This window comes from Zalophus californianus, chromosome 1, assembly GCF_009762305.2.
Source record: "Zalophus californianus isolate mZalCal1 chromosome 1, mZalCal1.pri.v2, whole genome shotgun sequence".
Taxonomy (NCBI): Eukaryota; Metazoa; Chordata; class Mammalia; order Carnivora; family Otariidae; genus Zalophus; species Zalophus californianus.
In genome coordinates, this window is record NC_045595.1 from 109,268,508 (window position 1) to 109,292,554 (window position 24,047).

The window sequence follows — 24,047 nt, forward strand, 5'->3', positions numbered from 1 at the left end:
ATCCTTGGGTCCTGGGATCAAGCCCCGCGTCAGGCTCCCCGCTTCACGGGAAGCCTGTTTCTCCCTCTCCCACTCCCCCTGCTTGTGTTCCCTCTCTGGCTGTCTCTCTCTCTCTGTGTGTGTCAAATAAATAAAATCTTAAAAAAAAAAAAAGAACACCTTAGCCTAAGTAACCCAGAGCTCCTGCAAGCCTTCTGTGAGGCCTCACCTACAATACTGAGAATGGTCTTGCACCCCCAGCCCCACCTGTTTTCCATGGGCCAGTCATCACACAGCCCCATCCCCTTCCTAGACTGCTCCTTGTAACACCCTCAACCTTGTGGCAGCCAAATAGATCATGGGAGTCGCCTTCAAAGTCTCTTCATCTCTGCTTATTAGTGGCATTCTTACTTCATATTAACATTAACAGTTTAGTCTTAAGTTTTCAACTAAATGGGTGTGGCTAACATATTTATTAACGTGTGTTTGTGCACTTAGATCCCTAGAGCTGCTTATATTGACTTTTTCTTGCTAGACTCTTAGCTCCTGGAGAAGAGGGGCTATCGTTCCTTTTGACTGTTTAGCACAGTGCTGAACACATAGAAGGTTTTTCAGTTAAAACCGAATGAATGAATGAATGAATGAGCAAATGAAAAATAAACATACTACCTTGATTTGCATGGTAATGGACAAAATAATGCCAGTGAGGTGCTTCGTTTATTCATGTGCTCATTTATTCTTTCATTTATTCATTTATTAAACTACTATTCTAGAACACTAAGTCCAGGTGTCATTGGGAACTAGTAGAATCGAAGGTGAACCTTGATTATATTATATTATATTGCATTACAAGGACATGATATAATAAACTCTACCACCAGAAAGGAAATGTTGTGTCAGGAAAGGTACAAAGTGATAGTGGACTGTTTGATGGCAGGCTGTTCTGTTCCCAGTTAAACCAAGAACAGGTTGAACAAAATTCCTAAATGACAATGCCAATACATTTTAATCCCTACAGAACATTTGAATATGTCAGGTACCCTGAAAGAGAGACTGATTTCTTTTGCTCACCTCAGGGTTTATACTGCAGCAAGTGTTGTATTGTCTGGTGCTAAAAACAGGGCTGCAAAGGCTGGAGAATGTTATGCCCTAGCTAACAAAGAAGGAAGGAGAATGGGTTCATATGGTTTGTGTTATAATCAGTTGTGAAAACCTATTTCTAGAAACCCACAAAAAGTCACCAAAAAGAATATGCAGTGGGTAAATTTATAATCTGAGAAGTTTCTTACAAGTCTGAAGATTTTCATTTCTTTAAAAATACATATGCTCACAATTCATAATTGTCAGTACCGTGTAAAATATCTACAGAGAAATATTGTCAGGTGGTGTTTCTGAAAATAGCTAATATAACCTGCACCCATATGACACCAGAAGACTGTTTCATAATTTTAAAAATAGTTGTTGAATTATTACTTGATGTTTTCTTTTGAAGTTAATGCAGCCCAAAGTTCTATAATCATTTTGTAATACAGTTTGCATTTTTCATTCCCTTTCATCATATGTGTTGATTTTCTCCTGAGTCCTCTTCCCTTATAATAATCACAAGTGAAAGCTGTGTACAATATTTTTTTTTAGGATTTTATTTATTTATTTGAGAGAGAGAGAGCACAAGCAGGGGTAGCAGCAGAGGGAGAGGGAGAAGCAGATTCCCCACTGAGCAGGGAGCCCAATGTGGGGCTTGATCCTAGGACCCAGAGATCATGACCTGAGCCTAAGGCAGATGTTTAACCAAGTGAGCCACCCAGGTGCCCTTACAATATTTTAATGAATGTTTCATCGGTAGCATGCATAGCTCACTAGAACATTTTGGGCCCTTCCCATGAGTTTTTTGATAGTCAATCACAAGTGCAATATGTCTTCTAAGGTCTTCTGTGCCATGCCAGCCTAGTTTCTTTTTCTTCTCCTTCTTCTGCCTGTGTACTGAGTACAAGGGTTCTAAACTCTGGCTACACATCAGACTCGTCTGGGGGGCAATAGAAATAGTACTGAGGCCTCAACTTCACCACCCTCACTTGTGATGTACTTGCCTGTGGATGGAGACCCGGATACTGGTATCTTTTTCAGTACCACCCCCCCAACTTCAGGTGAGAACCCCTGAGTTAGTGTTAGCTCCTTTTTGTTAATGATACTGTCCTTTATTAATTTTGTGAATTTTTTTACAGGGTGAAGCTTTAATTTGGCAATTTAGGTTTAAAATTTATTCTTTTTTAAGATTTTATTTATTTATTTGACAGAGAGAGCGAGCACAAACAGGGGGAGTGGCAGGCAGAGGGAGAAGCAGGCTCCCTACTGAGCAAGGAGCCTGATGCGGGACTCGATCCCAGGACTCTGGGATCATGACCCGAGCCAAAGGCAGAGGCTTAACTGACTGAGCCTCCCAGGCCCTCCTAAAATTTATTTTTTGTTTTCCCAAATGTTGCAAGCACTTTTGACAATTATCACATCAAATCATTAGGACTGTACAGTTCCTTGTATTTTTTGAGGTTTCTTGTAGTGATGGTTTTGGACCCATTTTGTAACTGGTTAATAGTAAGAAAGTCACTATGTTTTCCTTACTTTTTTATGTAGCACCAAGTTCAAATCCTCACTGTGTCTGTCCAGGCAGAAAACATCTACTGTGTCTACTCTGTTCTCGTTGTTTGTAGTTACCTCTCAGAGAATTACATTTTCAGATGCTCAGGTCCTCACTGCCATGGTCTTGCAGGAGAAATAGGTGTCCATACCCACAACTGAGGGGACAGAGATGAGAAAAACTATTGATTATGTAGGGTTTGCACGGTAGGGTATTGTAGAGAAATGATGTATTAAATTTTCGAGGCAGCAATTAATTTAAATTAATTCAGTCGATTATCCAAATAATAAACTTCTGGACCTTTTTTTTTCCTCACTGAGCAAACTCGTGTGCTTCTTGGCATCTTCTACCATTGTTAGGACCACTGAATATTTGTACCTGGCCCAGATTCATTTGCTGAGCTTCAAACCCAAATGTCTAGCTACCTATGAAACACCTCTATGTAGGTGTTCCACTGACCCTACAAACACAGCATTTGCCATTTTGGGCAAAAATTGATCATCTTTCTCCCCATATCCTATTTCCCCATACTTTCATCAACTTTCATCTTATTGCTATCAAGACAGAAATCAGGAACTCATCATTCTAGACTGATCCCTCTCTCTCATCTCTGACATTTGACAGTGATATCTACTTCAAATCCCCATTCACAAAAAAAGTTTATGCCCACCAGCTGCTATTTAAATATTATATACGTATTGTGAGGGGATCTGCATCTTATCATCTCCATGGTCACTGACTAAATTCAGACATGTCTCATTGTTCACCAGAGTTATTACAAATTTTTTCCTAATCTTATCACCAGTCATCTTATTTTCCTTCAGCTTATTCTCCATACTATGGCCCTAGAGATTTTTTTATTTTTTATTTTTATTTATTTTTTTAGAAGTCCCATTATATGTATTTATTGAGATATAATTTAAAATTTTTTTCTCCAGCTTTAATGATACAGTTGTCACACAACACTGTGCAAGTTTAAGGTGTACAGTATGTTGATTTGATACATTTATATATTGCAAAATAATTACCACCGTGACATTAGCTAACACCTCCATCCTGTCACATGATTGTTTGTTTTTTGTGGTGTGCATAATAATAGAGTTACAGATCTGTGTCTTTGGATGAATTTATACATCCAGGTTACTGCCATCCTAATTACAACATGAAACATCCCCATCCCAATGTTTGTTTAGCACCTCTTTCCGCTCAATTCCACCACACGGGCACTTTTGTGTCTTTTTTCTTTCACAGAGATATTTTTGAAATGCATCCATATTGCATAGATCTTGTATCTGTCTTTTGTATGGGAATCATTGCAAATCATTACAATATCTGACCTTTTGTGTCTAGCTTCTCTCGTTAAGTTCTTTGTGGAGATGAAGAACCAAAAGAATTAGCAGTGAAGCTTATGGAAAGAATTTGAGATTCCATAATGGACAAAGGGAGTAAATGTTAGGATCTTGGCAGTAGCCAAAATGGACTATTGTGTGGCCAACAGAACGGTCTGGGAGAGCCTTAAAATTGGAGCATAGGCTGAGTTGGAAGGAAGGTATCGGGTGATCTGTATAAACCAGGGAAGCAGGGTAGGCACCATCAGGGGGTGCTGGAGGTGCATCCATGTTTCTCGGAAGAGCTGGTCTTGACTTCCACCCCAGCTAATTGCTGTTGTTTGAGTTTCCTGAGTTTTGCTTTATGAGTCTTGAACCAAACCTGCGGTACCGTGGGATGTATCTCCAGTTTTGAGGCTATTTCTTTCTGAAGGCTGGGAGCGGGGTATGGGTTCTTGCTGAACAAGAATTCCAGACCTGCCAGTTGTTACTCAGTGAACATTGTTCATTTCCTTTGGGAATGCTTCTGGTGCTTTCCTTTAGGAAGGTCCCCTGCACCTGACATCCTGATCTAGATGTGTTCACATGTACTGGTCCTGTGTCAAGCCTAGAGATTTGTTTTAAAGACACAGATTGAGTCCTGTTATTTCCTGATGAAAACCTTTCAGGATATCCGTGTTGCCTGTCTCATGAAACAGGTACAAAGCTCTGTATTCCTCCCACTAGCTCTCCAGAATTCCTTTAGATTCACCCTACCCCCACCTCCAGCGTTACCCAAAGCTCCAGCCATAGGAATTATTTTAAGTGATTGCTCCATCTTTTCTTCCTCCTTGTCCCTTACCTTGGACCACCCTTTCTGCCCTTGTTCATCTAACAGAAACCTATACATTGTTGGACTCAACTGGAACGTTACTTCCTTATTCATAGCACCCCATTGCATTTTTCTTTTCACCTTTCCCTGCACTAGCCCTTGTTAAAAGCAGAACACCATGCATTTCTGTCACTAGAGCTTGAACACTGATGAACGGAATGTAGACACTTCCTCAGTGTTTATGGGGTTCAAAAATGTTACAATAGCCAGTTTGTGATCATGCTAATGAAGTTGACTCAGCTGCTAAGGGTAAAGGTTATCGCATCCCACCATTTCGCCATCATGGTTGGTGAAGTTAGGCAATAGCTCTCTGCTGTTCTCCCTGTTTAAGAGATTCAAAAAATTGAGAAAGTCAGGAAGTCTGTACGTGATATACCTGATTTAACCATTTCACTAAAACGGCCTCCTGCCCATTTGAGCAGCTGACAATTGCAAAGGGCAGGGATTTAAATTTAAAAAGCTTGGTTCTTGCGGTTTCTGAGTGCCTAGTGTTTTCCAAAATTACCTCAAACATTATGTTCTCTGGGTTTTTGGTGCCAGTTTGTAAAGAATTTCAAATATGTCATATTATCAGATAATAATAGTGCTAAATTGAGGATATAATATCCGTTGGCAAAATTACTTAGATATGATCTATAATGATTTACTTCCGGGAACATGATTATTCACTTAGAGTCAATAGAAAAAACAAAACTCTAAAAAGAAAAAAGTGCACAAGAACAATAACAAAAAAAGAGTTCCTTTTTTGTTTTTTATTTTATTTAAAGTTTTTATTTATTTATTTGACAGAGAGAGACACAGTGAGAGAAGGAACACAACCAGGGAGTGTGGGAGAGGGAGAAGCAGGCTTCCCGCCGAGCAAGGAGCCCGATGTGGGGCTCGATCCCAGGACTCTGGGATCATGACCTGAGCCGAAGGCAGATGCTTAACGACTGAGCCACGCAGGCACCCCTCTTGTTTTTTAGACTTGATGTTATTCTGTTCGTTTTCTAGGACAGAACTTTCTGTGATATCATTGTGATGTGGCAGTGTTTGTAAATCATGACCACTGAGCCACGGAGTTACTATAAACTACAAAGACTTATTTCATTGCTGTATCTTTCCCACTGTTATGCATCAAAATAAAAACAGAGACATTGACAGGAACCAGTACAATAAGCATTTTATTGAGTGGCTGCCACGTGCAAAGCACTATGCTAAGCACTATAAAGGATGCAGAGGAATAAAATGTAGCCTTGCATCCAGGAGCTCACCATCTAGGGCAAGAAACAAGTGAGTAACAATTATATCGGATAAAAGGCAGAGTTTGGTTGGTGCTATTAACAAAGAAACAAAGTGCTAGGACAGCATCTTTTTTTTTTTTTTTTAAGATTTTATCTTTATTTGAGACAGAGAGAGAGCACAAGCAGAGGGAGAAGCAGGCTCCCGGCTGAACAAGGAGCCCAATGGGGGACTCGATCCCAGGACCCTGGCATCATGATCTGAGCCGAAGGCAGATGCTTAACCGACTGAGCCACCCAGGCGCCCCAACATGTCAGCATTTAAATTAATATGGATGAGACCAGAGGAGTCTCTAGAATTAAAACAAAACAGAATGGTTGGTTCATTTGTCTTCCCCTTTCTTTCTTCAAGCCTGCTGTTTTTTTCTGATCTGAGCTAATTGGGTGACAGCAGTCCCCCAAACAAGCAGTTGGCCCCCTTGAGGCTGGCAGTGCAACAGCTGTGGCTCTCTGTGGTTTTTCCTGAAAGGCCAACACCACCAAAAACGACAAGAAGGTTGGCACCTGTGAAGTGACACTGTAGTTTTGCCACTGCAGTGAGTCATGAGCTGTCTCAGTGTCCTGGTGCTGCCATTTACCACCTGTGGCCTTTTAAAAGGCATGTAGTTTCCTTATTTATAAAATGAGCGGGTTGATTTAGACTGTATAACATCTCTAAGGTTCTTTCCAGCATTAAGACTCTATGGCCCTAACTGTGAAGGTTGATAAGAGCCAAACAGTTTTCCTCCTTGGCTTCTACACATCAAGTGACTCAAGAGAAAAAGAACATACTTTCCAGAGGTAGAGAAGTACCTCACTTCTTTATAAAATATCCCTTCTGGGGGCGCCTGGGTGGCTCAGTCAGTTAAGCGTCTGCCTTCGGCTCAGGTCATGATCCCGGGGTCCTGCGATCGAGTCCCACGTCAGACTCCCTGCTCAGTGCAGAACCTGCTTCTTCTCCCTCTGCCTGCCGCTCCCCCTGCTTGTGCTCTCTCTCTCCCACAAATAAATAAATAAAATCTTTTTAAAAATAAAAATAAATAAATAATACCAAAAAAAAAAATCCCTTCTGATGCTTCCCCTTCACTATATTATTTCTAGAGCCAGTCTTCTTTCTCATGAAGTCCTGTATCAGTGAGCTTGGTTATCCAAAGAAAAACAGTATGGAGGGCTGTTATATTATATATGTGGGCATTATATATATTATGTAAGTTATATATGGGTAAATGAGGTGGTACAGAGCTGGCGTTGATAGGAACTGTCCAGGGTGGGTGTGCAGAGTGCTGGAAACTTGAGACACAAATGAATCTCCATGAGCATAGATATGTGGGGAAGATTTACAAAAAAGATTATTTGGCTCATCAAGTATTACTGAGCCAGAAAGACAGAATAACAGCTAGACCAAACTTGGACAAATCATTCTACTTCCCCATGTCAGTATCAGCCTTGGAATGCTCATGTCCTACACATGTTGTAATAGATTAAAATTTTAGATTTCCAATCTTTTATGCTCCCATTAAACTGACAGGCTTTGTGCTTTTACAGTGTGTTTTGGGACCATAAGCAAAACACATTTTAGTAGTAAAAACATTTCTGCTTTTTTTTTTTAATTAAGTTTTTTTGTTTTAATTCCAGTATAGTTAACATACAGTGTTATATTCGTTTCAGGTTTTACAGTATAGTGATTCAGCCATTCTGTACATTACTTAGTGCTCTTCGTGATAGGGGTAAAACATTTCTGCTTTTTTTTTTTTTAGGATTTTATTTATTTATTTATTTATTTATTTGAGAGAGAAAGAGAGCATGAGCTGGGGGAGAGGGAGAAGGAGACTCCCCACTGAGCAGGGAGCCCAATGCAGGTCTCAATCCCAGGACCCCAGGATCATGACCTGAGCTGAAGGCAGACGCTTAACCGACTGAGCCACCCAGGTGCCCCCATTTCTGCTTTTTTAATTAGCATCCAAGGAAGGTTTGGTTTGGTTTTGTTTTTAGAGGGGAAGGGGAAATAGAGAGGGCAATTAAATAATTTAAAGAATGAAGTTTTAAACTAGGAGAATTTTGCAAAAGAATTCTGGAATCTTTACACTGGTGCACCATCTTGAGGGGATGATGTTCAGTTGGTGCATGGTTCTTGGTGGCCATGGCTCTCTACAGCCTGCATAGCAGCAGTGCCTCACCTAGGCCTAGTGCCTTCCCCCCTCCAGCATCCCAGGATGAGAGGGTCATCTCTCTTGGAGGACACATTGAGTGCCTCTCATGTTCCCTAAACTGTTCTAAGCCCTAGAGATACAATTGAGAACACAGCATGAAATAAACAAGTGAGACTATATCAAACCAAAGAGTTTTTGCACAGCAAAGGAAATAATGAACAGAATGAAAAAGCAGCCTATGAAGTGGGAGAAAATAGGGCAAATCATATTTCTGGTAAGATGTTAATCTCCAAAACATATAAGGAACTTCTAAAACTCAATAACGACAAAAGCAATAAGCCAATTTAAAAATAGGCTAAGGGCTTGAATAGACATTTCTCCAAAGAAGACATACAAATGGCCAACAGACACATGAAAAGATGCTCAACATCACTAGTCATCAGGGAAAGGCAGGTCAAAATCACAGTGAGCTAATACATCACTGCTGTCAGGATGATCATGATAAAACAAACAAAAAAGACAAGTATTGGTAAAGGATGTGGAGAAATTGGAGCCCTTGCACACCATTGGTAGGAATGCAAAGTGGTGCAGTTGCTATGGAAAACAGTATGGGTTTCCTCAAAAAATTAGAATAGAACTACTGTATGACCCAGCAAGCCCCCTTCTAAATATATATCCAAAAGAATTGAAATCAGTATCTCTAAGGGATATTTGCCCTCCCATGTTTATTACACCATTCATAACAGCTAAGATGTGGAAACAACTTGTTTCCATTGACAGATGAATGAATAAAGAAAAGGTGGTATATGCGAACAATGGAATACCAGTTAGCCTTTAAAGAGAAGGAGACTCTGCAATATACAGCAACATGGATGAACATGAGGACATTATGCCAAATGAAATAAGCCAGACAGGCAAAACCAAATACTGCATGATTCCACTTATATGAGATATCTAAAAGAGCCAAATTCATAAAATCAAAGAATGGAATTGTGATCACCAGGGACTGGAGGAGAGGGCGGTTACTAATCAGCAGGTATAAAGTTTAACTTAAGCAAGATGAATAACCTCTAGAGATCTTCTGTACAGCATTGTATCTACAGTTTACAATAATGTATACTTCAATGTGGTAAAATGTGTTAAAAAGATAGATCTTCTGGTACATGTTCTTACTACAATTTTTAAAAAAAACATCACTGCCTTCATGGAGTTACTGTCTAATAGAGCTAGACAGACAATAATGTCAAGTTATATCATTGCTAAGGGTTATATGGGATGGAAGAAGTTTCAGTTCTTTCCTGAAAGATCACAAGATTATTCTAAATCAGGAAAAAAGTCACCAAAAGAAAATTCTGACAGGGGTGCCTGGGTGGCTCAGTCGTTAAGCATCTGCCTTTGGCTCAGGTCGTGGTCACATGGTCCTGGGATCGAGCCCCGCATTGGTCTCCCTGCTCAGTGGGAAGCCTGCTTCTCCCTCACCCACTCTCCCTACTTGTGTTCCTTCTCTTGCAGTGTCTCTCTCTGTCAAATAAATAAATAAAATATTTTTATAAAAAAAGAAAGAAAATTCTGACAGAAGTGATCCACCCACCCATATATTTCCCAGTTTGGGAATTTCTCTGAATTTGGTATATCACATAAGTGAAGGTGCCATACATCTGTGCATATAAATGTACAAGTTTGTGCCTTGTTGCCAAACTTAGAACCACATGCAATTGGTTGACTTCTAGGGGGGAAAACCAGGTTAGTGATTTCTGTTGCATTTGGTTGAAAGAGAAGTGGATTCTCCCAATGTCGTGTAAGAATAGGAGTCAGAGTACTTCAGTTATGTTAACAACTCTTATGAAACAACAATGAATAGTTTAATGGGACCCTTTGGTCCTACTGTGCTTTTACCTTTGGGTAAAAAATACTGCCCTTTATGGAACAGTGGAAAGAGCTTGTGCTTTGCAGTCAGGTTAGGGATGGGGGGATGGTGGAATGTGGGAGTTAGACAGAGTGGGTGGCCCTGGGTTAAGATTCTTGCTCTGACACTTACTGTGTAAATTTCGACAACCTGCATAATATCTCTGAGCATCAATGATTCCTTTACAAACTGAGGAAAATAACATCTATTTCTGCCTTATCAGGTGGTTGTATTATATATCGCATAATGTGCCTGTCATATAACTTAGGTGTTCATTAAATAGTAGCTGTTGTTTTAGTCTGGTCATGATGGGTCTTCTAGAAAGACTTCATGTAGCATAGACGTTGCATACTGAAGTGTATTAGGGTAAGGGGGAAACCTAAGTGTGAGGCAATTTTATTATTTATTTATTTATTTATTTATTAACATATAATGTATTATTTGTTTCAGTGGTACAGGTCTTTGATTCATCAGTCTTACACAATTCACAGTGCTCACCATAGCACATACCCTCCCCAGTATCCATCACCCAGCCACCCCAACCCTCCCACCCCCCTGCACTTCAGCAACTCTCAGTTTGTTTCCTGAGATTAAGAGTTTCTTATGGTTGGTCTCCCTCTCTGGTTTCATCTTGTTTCATTTTTCCTTCCCTTCCCCTATGATCCTTTCTCTTGTTTCTCAAATTCCTGATATCAGTGAGATCATATGATAATTGTCTTTCTCTGATTGACTTATTTCGCTTAGCATAATAATACCCTCTAGTTCCATCCACTTCATTACAAATGGCAAGATTTCATTTTTGATGGCTGCATAATATTCCATTGTGTACATATACCACATTTTCTTTATCCATTCATCTGTTGATGGACATCTAGGCTCTTTTGTGAGGCAATTTTAAAAGGAGCACTTTCAAAGGGGCAGTCCAAGATGGTGGCATAGGAAGATCCTGAACTCACTTCCTTCCATGTACACACTGAATCTACAGCTATATATAGAACAATTCCCTCTGATAAAGACCTGGAAACTAGCTGGATAGTTTCTTTATGACAAACAGTAAAAGGCCCAAATTGAGATGGGTGGGAGAGGCAGATAGGTGGCCTTGCCAGAAACCCATCCGTGGTACGGTGACCCACAATCAGGAGGGATTTCATAAATTCAGAGCTTCCTCCTGAGGAGTGAGGAGTTTGTTCCCCACCTCAGGCACCCCAACCCATGAGACCTGCAATGGAGAGATGTTGCCTGTGAAAACTAATGGGATTCAAATCCAAGAGATGCAAAGGGGTGGAGAGAATGGAGATAACTCTTTTAAAGGGCTCACCTGCAGACTCAATTCACTCCAGGGACCAGCACAAAAGTAGCAGTTTGAAAAGGGCCTAGACTATACGTGAAGGAAATTCATTTGCTAATCTTAATGCATCTGTTAAGGGCATTGGCCTGTTGGGACTCTGTGGGGACAGAGGCAGGGGTGGGTACTAGTTTTGCTCTCTCTACCTTGATAGCATATGCAAGAGTGCCTCACTCTGTGCTATTCTGCTGCCTTGCTGAAACCAGCGAGTGCACGCAGGAAACACAGAGGTGTTCCTTAATTAACTGGCTCTGGTGGCCAAGGGGCTTGTGTTCCTGGATTCCATAGGACTGTAACAATTTGAGAGATGGTTTTTGGCAGGCAAGCACCCTCAGGGCACTACACAGACGGCAGGTTGAAACACACGTCCAGTATTTCTATAAAAAGATCTGTTGTCGTGGAGCTTCAGTCTGAGTGGCAGATTTCAAGTTTGCCACAAATCTAGAGGCTATGGAGGCGCTCTCAGAGAATGTAGGCTGGAGGACACCATCTTTGTGCTCTCCCTCAGCCGCACTACATCTCCCCAGTACCTCCCAAAAAGGAGCTTATACACTCTTCTGAAGTACCAATTTTTATAACTATAACCCAGAGACACTTGCAGATCACTTGGTCTGGAGGCCAGCAGGGTTTATGATTGTAGTCCCTCAAAACTGTATATACTTGCACACTTCAGATATTGCTGCCTGAGGGCCTTCCAATCAACCTGAAACTGGGTACTAAAGAGATTCCACTCTTTGGAGCACTGACACATCTTGGCACACCATCAACAACTGGGACCTATGACGAATAAATCAGGTTGCTTTGACAATTGCAAAGCTTGAGAGGCAACAAAGACTTAGGGCAAAGTTGAAAGATAAGGTTCCTTTCCTACGCAAGACCACTCCTTCAACAGTTTTTTGCCTAATACATAGAAACAAACAGAAAGAGTCAAACAAAATGAGAAATCAGAGGAATATGTTCCAAATGAAAGCACAAGTTAAGACTTCAGGAAAAAAATTGTAGTGAAATGGAGATAACTAACTTATCTGATAAAGAGTTAAAAGTAATGGTTTTAAAGATGTCACCAAACTCAGGAGAGAAATGGAGGTGAAAGACCTGTACACCAAAAAAACATGGATGACAGAAATTGAAGAAGACACAAATAAATGGAAGGATATTCCATACCCCTGGATTGGAAGAATTAATAGTGTTAAGATGTCCGTATTACCAAAGCAATCTACAGGTTCAATGCAATCCTTATCAAAATTCCAAAGGTATTTTTCACAGAAACAGAACAAGATCCTAAAGTTTGTATAGAAAACACAAAAGATCCCAAATCACCAAAGCAATCTTGAGAGAGAAGATAAAAGCTGGAGTATCATGCTCCCTAATATCCAACTATATTACAAAGGTATAGCAATAAAAAAAAAGTATGGTATTGGCCCAAGAACAGATACATAGATCAATGGAACAACAGGGAGCCCAGAAATAAATCCACACATATATGGTAGTTAATATATGACAGAAGAGGCAAGAATATACTGGGAAGGATAATCTCTTCAATAAATTGTGTTGGGAAAACTGGCCACATGCAAAAGAATAAAACTAGAGAAATATACCATACACAAAAATTACCTCAAAATAGATTAAAGACTTCAATGTAGGACCTGAAACCCTTAAAATTCCTAGAAGAAAACCTAGGCAGTAAACCTGGACATTGGTCTTGGGAATGATTTTCTTGGATCTGACTCCAAAAGCAAAAATAAACAGTGGGACTACATCAGATTAAAAGCTTCTGCAAAGGAAACTATTAACTCAACAAAAGTCACCTACTGAATGGGGGAATATATTTGCAAATCATATATACAATAAGAGGTTAATATCCAAAATACATACACACACACACACACATATATATGTGTGTGTATATGTGTGTGTGTGTCTATGTATATACCACAATCCAATTAAAAAATGGGCAGAAGATCTGAATAAACATTTTTCCAAAGAAGACCTACAAGATGGCTAACAGGCACATGAAATGATGCTCAATGTTACTAATCAGGGAAATGCAAATCAATCACAATGAGATATTACCTCCACCTATTAGAATGATGATTGCCAAAAAGAAAAAATAAGTGTTGTCCGGAGAACTCTTGTGCACTATTAGTGAAAATATAAATTTGTGCAGCCACTGTGGAAAACAGTATAGCGTTTCCTAAAAGTACACATGGAACTCTACCATATGATCCAGCAATTCCAATTCTTGGTATTTATTCAAAGAAAATAATAACACTAATTTAGAAAGATATATGCACTCCTTATATCTATTGCAGCATTATTTACAATAGCTAAGATATGGAAACAACCTAAGTGTTCATTGATGGATGAATGGATACAGAAGATGTGAGATATATATATATATATATATTTATACATATACATCATACACACACACACACACACACACACACACATATACACAATGGAATACTACTCAGCCATAAAAAAGAGCGAAATCTTGCCATTTCTGACAATGTGGATGGAATTTGATGGTATTATGCTAAGGGAAATGAGGCAGATAGAGAAAAACAGATACTGTATGATTTCCCTTATATGTGGAACCTAAAAAACAAATGAACAAACAAAACTCATAGATACATAAAACAGAATGGTACTTGCCAGGGTGGCAGAGGGTGGTTTGAGGGTGGGTAATAGAGGTAGAGGGGATCAAGATGTATAAACTTCCAGTTATAAAATAATTAGTCATAGGGATGTAATGTACAGCATGCTGATTCTAGTCAATGGAATTGTTTTCTTAATTCCTTTTTGAACTGTTCATTGCTAGTGTATATAAATAAAAGTGAGTTTTGTATATTGAAGATAAGTAAATAAAAATGAGCACTTATATTTTAAAGAGTTTGGCAAGGAAATGGCATTCATCATCGTACTGAGCTGGAGCGGAAGATGAGAGGCTCCCCTTTCCCTTTAGTTTACATATGCCTTTCCGAATTGTATCACTTTGTAAGTGTATTAGGAAAAAGTCAGAAAAACATGCTGTGCCTTAGTTTCTATACCTGAAAACTGGAGGTGTCATCTGTCTTCTATGACTGGCTTGAAAGATGGATGGTATCTAGGAAACTCTGAAGGCTTGGTGAGAGAATATGAATAAATGTAAAGGGTTACAGTGGTTACTGCAGTTGCAAAATGAGAATTCTCCTTTCCACCAGTACTTGAGGGAAATAGAGAAAATCATTGTTTTGTACTGCTGATTTTAAAGGACTTGCTCTGGGACCACTAGATGCTGGGAAACTGAACGCTTTTAGGGAAAGGGGCATTAACAATTTTGTTGTTTTAAGTTTGAAAGTTACACATGAGTGGGTAAAAGAGGCGTTTTACTCCAGGTGCTTTTGCAATCCAGTGGGTTTATTACATCCAAAAGTCTGCAGGATCAGGCTGTCGACTTCTGCCTTTTTTCCTTGCTGTAAAAATGATGTCTTTGTGCTTTCATTTCCTCACCTCCTGGCTTCTTCAGGGTAATAAGAGATAGAAGAGAAACACCTGGTCCCCCTCTCAAGGGTATTTCAGTTGTATTTCCCATCCACACTGTTAGCTCAGCTTTGAGGGCCATGCTACTTATAGGGGCCCTTCTTTGTTCTGTTGAATGCCTCCAAACAGGAATCAGTTCACCTGACAAAATTATGGCTCCAAAATTAAAAATAAAGTTCTCCTCTTTCTTGCTTTCCTATTCCTCACTGAACACCACACACACCCAAACCCCTACACACAGAGACCATGGGAGGCTGGAAGAAAAATCAAAGAACAGGGTACTACTTCATCTCTTGGGTTTGATACCTGCTCCAGGAGGCTGCTAGTGTCTGGCCTCCAGTCTGGACTTGAAAGGTATTCTCAAGTAACCTGCACTTTCCAGTATTTTAGGGCGAGAATCACCTCCATTTGGTTTTCTCTTCTGTCGTGCAGTTTCTCTTTTCTGTGCTGCTATTTAGCATCAAATTTCTGTGTCCCATAAATGGAAGCTTTTCCCGAAACTTTGGGCTGCATCCAAATCAGAATAACTTATAGTTTTTGTTACATCACCATTTAACTTGAAAAATATTTTCTTTGCCCTAATTTAGCTTTTACTGTAACGTAATGAGATATTTCATGATTGACCAGACGTATTAGACATTGAACCTCTAGCTGTTATCATCATTTTATTTAAGATGTAATGATCCAGGGGTGCACCCTGGGTGGATCAGCCTGTTAAGTGGCTGACTCTTGGTTTTAGCTCAGGTCATGATCTCAGGGTCCTGGGATAGAGCCCTGTGTCCTGGCTCCCCGCTCAACAGGGAGTCTGCTTAAGGATTCTCTCCCTCTCCCTCTGCCCCACCCCTCACTCACACGCATGCGCTCTCTCTCTCTCGCTCTCGCTCTCAAATAAATAAATAAATCTTAAAAAAAAAAAAAAAGATGTAATGGTCCGATCACAGTACTATAGGTTCCTGTCATTCCCAGGAACAGTATGCTCTGTGCTTTTGAATCTGGGTACTCACCCAGGGGTGGTGGTCTGATGATGCATGGTGAAAGTTCTCAAGGAAGAAAAGGCAAACACTACACACCCGTGCTCTGTGAACTAACCACCATAATTCTAATTTTATTTGAGAGTTCTGTGGTCATAAATAGCTTCGTATTTTCTTGAAAGTATAACTCACCGTGGACATTTTAATATGTAAAACACTCCCTCCTGGAAAGTTATAAACATGAATCAAAATGCAATCTTAAACCCCTCACGGTAATATAAGAGAAGAGCAGAAAAGCACTAAAACAAAGGTATGACATTTATTTTTACAAAAGGAATAAACATGAAAAGGGTGTATAAACTTCATCTATGCCCTGCTTTTGAGTTCTGTTGTTGTGTGAAACATTAGTTTCATATATCTAACTCCTTCCCTCTGTACTCTACTTATTTTAAGAACACATTTTGGATTGGCACATTGTGTCTTTCCTTTTTAGCGTGTGCCTGAGTTCAGAACCAGTTTGCCTATTATTTGTGATTACCTGTAAAAGTCCATGCAGAGTATACTGTTACTAAATCAGTTCATAATGGAGAAACTGAACCTTAAAACAACTGAGATCTGGAAACATGTCAAATCAATTTTATAACAATTAAAATTAATAATTTTAAGCTATTTATGCATAAAATCTGCTGCCATATTTGCTATCAAAATGTTGAGGACACATCAGAAATGCCTTTCTAAAGAGTCACTGTAAGGAATGCTGTTTCTCCTCACGGGGAGCCTGAGCACATATTCCATTTTGTCCCTCCTGCCAGACAACTTAGAACCATACTTGAACCTAAGTCATAATAACTCTGTGAATATAGGTAAACATAGTCCTGATAAATCATTTTTCCTGATCATGATTTTTACTTATATAAGTATTTCCTTTTGTAATGCTTTTTGGTCACGCAAACAAAATCTACTTGTTCTGTATAGTTCCTGATCTCTTGATTTTAGTCTTACCACCCCCGGGTTTGCATATTTTTGTTGTGAGTCGTCACAAATCATGTGGAAATTGAGTAGAGTTGAATTAAAATAAATACAATTATATGCTTGTAATCCTCAACCTGCAAGAAATTAAAATACTGATGACTCAGCTGTGATGAAATTGGGACAAACTGCTGTATCAGTCACACCATCCTGTTTGAAAATATTCTTCTCTTTTTAAAATGACAGTGACATCAAACTAAAGAAACACATTGATCAACCATCTCCCCTCTGTCTTCAAACTTATTTTCTTTCTGAAGAAAAATTCACAGAAATGTTATCTGGATTTTTTTTAATTCCCCAATTTTTTATATGAATGTCTTCATCATGTTATTGGAGATAAAGCCCATACTTAATTACAATTTATCAGTTATATGTGGCCCTCTCTCAGTTCTTTTTGAGAGATCAAAATAAGACTCCCATTTGACATCCCACAATAGTTACTGAAATTGTAGCTAAAATGCTGACATGGGCAGCTGACTTTGTACTGCTTACCTTGCAAAGCACGGTCTGGAAACAGTTCTGATTTAATCTCATTGTACTGATTACTGTAAACTCCTTCAATAAGTAGGATAATAATTGCCCATTAATTGTTGTCCTGAAGGTGGTATAACTACAATGAAGCCATTAGCTAATAACATAGGATTGTCTTAAGTGTATACATGTGTGCTGACATTTAAGAGGTTATCTGAAGTCAAGAATTGTACATTTTTCATTGACTGTATAAAAATATATGTAATGGTCCATTAAGATGGGGATATTACTCCTGTTGCAAAAAGGTGCATAACAATGATTTTGTTTTTTATTTTATTGAAGTATGGTTGACATACTATGTTACATTAATTTCAGGTGTACAACACAATGATTCTGCAACTCTATGCATTATGCTATGCTCACCACAAGTGTAGCTGCCATCTGTCATCATACAACCCTATTGTAATACCACTGACTATATTCCCTGTGCTGTGCCTTTCATCCCTGTGACTTACTCATTCCATAACTGGAAGTCTATACCTCCCACTCCCCTTCACCCATTTTGCTCATGCCCCCACACCCCTCCTCTCTGGCAATCGCCAGTCGGTTCTCTGTATTTATGAGTCTGTTTTTGCTTTTTGTTTGTTCATTTGTTTTGTTTTTTAGATTCCACATATAAGTGAAATCATGTGGTATTTGCCTTTCTCTGCTTGACATCTTTCACTTAGCATAATACTCTCTAGGCTAATCTATGTTGCCACAAATAGTACGATCTCATTCTTTTGTAAGGCTGAGTAATATTCCAACAATGATTATTGTTATGCCATCATCATAACATCTGAGCAGAAAGACATGGGAACGTTGGCACCTACAGACAGACAGACAAATCTACTTATGAACAACCTGGATTTCATTTTGCAGTTTTCATACAAATGTATACCTTTGCTCAATTAGCTGGAATGCTGCATTAAAAAAAAAAAAAAAACTTAAGATGGCAGTAATCAGAGGCAGATTACCCGAAACTAACTACCTGACAAGGGGATATCTCAGTGTCAAAATAAACTAGGAAATTAAGAAAAATTTATACTTGAATCTGAAGTTTTAACAACTTGAATTTCAATATTCTGTCAACTGCTCCAGAATTGTTGGTATACTTACCTAGTATTAGGAACATAAAGGTAAACATATTTCAATATAATGTCAATCCATTTGCAATTTCCAAAAAGATACATCTGAATGGGTTTGCTTCCACAAAAATTCATACAAGTGAGGTGATGGATTGTAGACCTGGATATATTCTGATTTTTCAAGAAGTAGAAATACTTTCAAATGAGATATCTCACCTAGTGAGCTAATATTAATTTGTTGATCATATTTTACACAGAAAGTTAAGATTCATCTTGGAATAGTAATAATGCTTTTATTGTGGTGAGCAGATTGAATCAGATACTAATAGTATAATCTGTAACGAGTTCTTATGTTTTCCACAGGTGGATAAGCGGAGCAGCTGTAGTCAATGCATTTTACTCTTCAGGCAGAAATCAGATAGGTAAGGCCTATTCCTAAATAATTCTTTAATATGCCTCTGTTGTTACCAACTTGTAGTGCATTGCATGTCCAATTTATAGTACTCCCCATAAAAGCACAGCTGAGGCTGAATTACTGATTTATTGAATATACTCCTTGAAAGTAAATGCATCCATGTACCTCTTTTCACTATAGTAGCAAATTTTAAGTTAGTACAAATTACATTAAGTGATTTTCTTTCTTTTGCAATGTTCTCATTTGTGGCTAAGTGGTTTATCGTATGTCTAAGTGCTTTTATTTTATTTCTAAATACTTTTTAAACATCTCTTATAACTCCATTAAGTTATATTGACTTTAGGACTCCTTAAGCATCAAAATCTTAAAGGGTTTAAGGTTCCAAGAACCAGCTTTGCAGAGATCCAGTTCTCCTGGCAATTCTGTAAGCTGGCTCTGGTGGAGATGGTCCTGATCTGTATCACCTATTTTTCTAGACAACTCCAAAGGTCTCAGAAAGTTGAAAAGTCGGTTATATTAGGTTGAACCGTGTGAGATTGCATTTACTTAACTACTTTTAATAAAAAAAGAAAAAAATATATGCTCACTAATAGTAATACTATAGGAATCTGTAGAAATTAATACATGAGTGAATGATATAATGAATAACTAAATGGCCTACTATAACAAAGATATATTGATTCTCTTCCTGGGAAGACCTTGAGATCTTTAAATTCTTTCTTAAGCATTACATAGCTAGACCCGTTTTTTCCCAAGGATTTTAAATATGTAGAAAGGCACCCAACAGTTTCAGTACTACCGAGGGTATACTAAACAAACCCTACAATCAGCTTCTCCGGGTGCACCTAGTTCAGCCCTTCATTTCTAAGTGCAATCAGGAATCAAAAGGGAAGATAATTTCAGCATTATTCTAAAGTAAACATCTCAGAGTCTGCCCTGAACCTCAATTTTTCATGAATTCTGTTACTAATTAGATTAGATTAGAAATGATGAAAAATCCTGCTAGATTTTTCATACAAATTTTAAAAGAAATTATGACCTTTATTTTATTTTAAAGTTTGATTGTAGCTTTCCCCATTGCTTTTAAACCTAGGAAGAGTTAAAGTAAGAAACTATCTACATTTTCTTCTAGTATTTTTATGGTCTTTATTTTTTAAATGAATCTTTAATCCATCTGGAATTTATTTTGGTTCATGACATGAAAATGAATTATATAAAATAATCAGAAAAGTTTGTTTATATAACATATAAATAATAAGGAAGGCATGTGCACCTATCAAAACCAATTAGCTCAAAGTCTAAGCTAATACATTTCCTAGCTAGTGCAATGATTACCTAAACTCAGACCAGCGCCTGTTTAATGATCAACTCAGAACCCGTGCAGTCTATCTTTTGCAATGTATTCCCAGAAACCATTCAGACCCTTTCTTAGAAGCATCTTTCTCTCTGCAGAGGCTTCCCTTTGTTTTTTGTTTTGTTCTTTGAGAAAGAGAGAGAGCATGCATGTTCGCACACGTGTGTGGGGGTGGGAGGCAGGGAGTCGAGGGGAGGGACAGAAAGAATCTTAAGCAGGCTCCACACCCAGCACAGCAGGGCTTGATCTCATGACCCTGAGATCATGACCTGAGCCGAAATCAAGAGTCTGAGGCTTAACTGACGGAGCCACCCAGGCGCCCCCACTTTGAAGCCTTCTTTTTGATATTCAGTAGTTCTGTCAGTGTAAGATGATTCTGGACTTGAACTTAAACAGGATAATGACCTTTTTTAATGGAATTCCAAGGCAAAGGGAGACAGCCTGGCCTTTGTTCTGTATTAGGATAGACTAAGGGATATAGCTTCATTTTAATCCAGCTCAGGAAGGACCCTGGATCCTATCAGACCTGATACTGATTCATTCCAACAAGAAGACCCATATAGACCCTCAGTAGGGGTTCATCCCTTCAGCCCCTCTGTAGAGCAGATCCACACAGTTTAGATCAAGACAGTAACTTGCTTGGTTCTGAATTACCCCATATCCCTGGAGCCAGCTCAAAATTGGTTCACCTCAGAGATTCCCTGATCAGAGAAGACCAGGGAATGTTCTCAGTTTGAACTTAATACCCTCAAACCAAAGAAGCACATGGCAAAAGGAAAAAGAAGGTAAAAGTGGCCCAACATTTCACAAAATAGTTATCCTCTGAATAATCAAGAATTGGCTACAATAAGCATTCTTAATAAGAAAGACCTTTTAAAGACTCTCAAGATAAATGTATCAGATAGAAATTCGAAATCTGAAAAATTGTTAAAGTCTTTTCATATGCTTATCTGCTAATAACAGCAGTTCAGAAGAGGGGAAAGTGTCATGCAAGACAAGAAATCTTTGACGTGTACATTTTCTCTTTGAGAATTCTTTTAAATCTTCAAAGTGGGGATTGTCTTAAATAAAAGTAATTGAAGATCCAGACCTTCATCTTTCTTCTTAATCTCAGGAAACAAACTGAGGGTTGCTGGAGTGGTGGGGGGTGGGAGGGATGGGGTGGCTGGGTGATAGACATTGGGGAGGGTATGTGGTGGGTGATAGACATTGGTGAACGCTGTGAATTGTGTGGGACTGTTGAATCACAGACCTGTACCTCTGAAACAAATAATACATTATATGTCAATAAAAAAATTTTTTTAAATTTAAAAAAGAAAGAAATCCTTCAAAAGAAAAGTGAGTTTGTGGCTATGCGTGTGTGTGTGTGTCTGTTTACATACATACAACTTTTAATTTTGATATGATGCATTATAGAATTAGAATTGGTATAGAATAGCATATGTCTCGGGATGCCTGGGTGGCTCAGTCGGTTAAGCTCTGCCTTTGGCTTGGATCGTGAACCCAGAGTTCAGGGATTGAGCCCCGAATCGGGCTCCCTGCTTGGTGGGGAGTCTACTTCTCCCTCTACCTCTCCCCCAACTTGTGCTCTCTCTCAAATAAATAAATAAAATCTTTTAAAAAAAATAGCATATGTCTCACAAATGACCCTTCCATCCTCACACAAATACCTTAAATTAGATCACATGCAATTTCTCATGGGATTGGCCTTTCTATGTTATGGCAAAAAAGAACTTGTTTTATTATCATATAAGGAGTTATTCATATTAATAATTTCTTCTTTTTAATTCAATTCCAACCACTTTTTGTTATAACTCACACAGATAGGCTATATTCTAAATTTTATGCACCCCTGCCACTTCACGTCAATTAAAAAAAAAAATCAATTTCCCAGACAGGAAGGCATACCGAAAGTGTTTAATTCACTGTCTCTTATTCCCCACACATTTGTTCCATAGAGCTTCAGAAACCTTCTATGGATTATTTAGTGTATTCAGCCTGGGTGGTGTATGACTACCTTGAAATAATTAAATTTTGTAAAGTTACCTTACTTGTTCTTAGGAATCTTATTTTCAGACTTGAAAATCAAGAGCAAATGTTTCCAAACATATTGATATCCATTTAATGTAAAAAATAATATTTAACTTTTTCCACCCAAAATTAATTTTACCTGATGTCATCTAACTTTATATCAAAGATTCTAAAATTGAATTGTTTGCAGCCTTAAAAAACTAAACCCGGGAAGTGAGGGCATGGGAGATAGGAAGAAACATAATTTTTTGTTTCATGGACCAATGACTTATTTAATTAACTAACTTGTTGACAATCATGAACATAAAAAATGTACAACTAAGCAGTTGGTTGTTATCAAGTTATGAAGTCTACTAGTAACAGCAATTGGCTAATGGGGAAAATCCTCATCACTGAGATTTAGCTGACAGTGTAAAAGGAGAAATCATAATTTGCAAAGCTGAACTTGAAGGCTAGTATTTAATATGAGCCATAAAAATCTTATCACTTGGGGCGCCTGGGTGGCTCAGTTGGTTAAGTGACTGCCTTCGGCTCAGGTCATGATCCTGGAGTCCCGGGATCGAGTCCCACATCGGGCTCCCTGCTCAGCAGGGAGTCAGCTTCTCCCTCTGACCCTCTTCCCTCTCGTGCTCTCTATCTCTCATTCTCTCTCTCTCAAATAAATAAATGAAATCTTTAGAAAAAAATCTTATCACTTGCCTGAAGAATGACATATCAGGATGTAATTAAAGCAGCAGGATCTTTACAGTTAATGTTTAGTCTTGATAGCACGTTTCATAAGAACATTTTATATAAAAAGTGGATTTTAATCAAAGTACATAGTGTGGGAGATAGTATTCACTTTAAGTTAATAAAGTACTGCACATAATTTTAATACGTTAAGCTAAAAATAATTTCTTGGCACTGTTGATAACTCAGGCAGCTATATGTGAGGTATAACTTTCATCAAAATCCTCCAAGGGCAGCAATATTTATTTTCTAATTATTTTGTCATTTGGATGTTATGGCAACTTTCCAGATTTTTTTTTAAGTTCTGAAGAGCACTTAAATTGTCCAGCATATTTTTAAAGTCTCCTCTGTAAACATCTAATATTTATCTTTGAAATCCATGCCAGGCTCAGCCATATTCTCCCCACCTGAAAGATAAAGAAACAACATTTGCTACTATGTGAACTCGATCTTAGATTTCTTAAGGTCAGGGCCCTTCTCTTGTGTTCTTGGAGTCCCACATAGTGATCCCTTAGGGCTTTATATGCAATAGGTGTTGATGCTAAAGATTTTTTTTTATTACAGAACATAATTCAGTAGATACTAGAATTTTAAAACATGAAAGATGAAATTGCTAAGTTATGAGCATTATGAGCAGAGGAGAGGGCATGAGAGAGATGAAGTAGAAGAGGACCACGGAGTCAAAGGTCAGGAAGAAGATGCTGTATTTAGTTAGAAAGCATCACAGCCATCCTTTGGAAGGCTTTTTAGAAGGGAGTGATAATGACCAAAGTTACACTTTAATCTGGCTGCAGGATGGATTAGATTTAGGATAGGTTATAGTTGGGTGAGACAGGAAATGGAAAGATCATGTAGGAAATCAAGTAATTCTTAAGACAAAGAATGATAATAGGAGGTGGGATGATGGCAATGAGACTGATAGGAG

The 24,047-nt window shown here is 38.5% G+C and overlaps 1 protein-coding gene across 6 annotated transcripts in view; it reads left to right on the forward strand.

The window, feature by feature from the left end:
• MME (membrane metalloendopeptidase) overlaps window positions 1-24,047 on the forward strand; it is a 106,115-nt gene that overhangs the window by 65,096 nt on the left and 16,972 nt on the right. For all 6 annotated transcript variants that reach the window (XM_027584793.2, XM_027584798.2, XM_027584797.2 and 3 more), the window contains one exon: window positions 18,957-19,015. In XM_027584793.2, coding sequence (XP_027440594.1) covers window positions 18,957-19,015 — 59 coding nt within the window. The remainder of the gene's footprint in view (window positions 1-18,956; window positions 19,016-24,047) is intronic.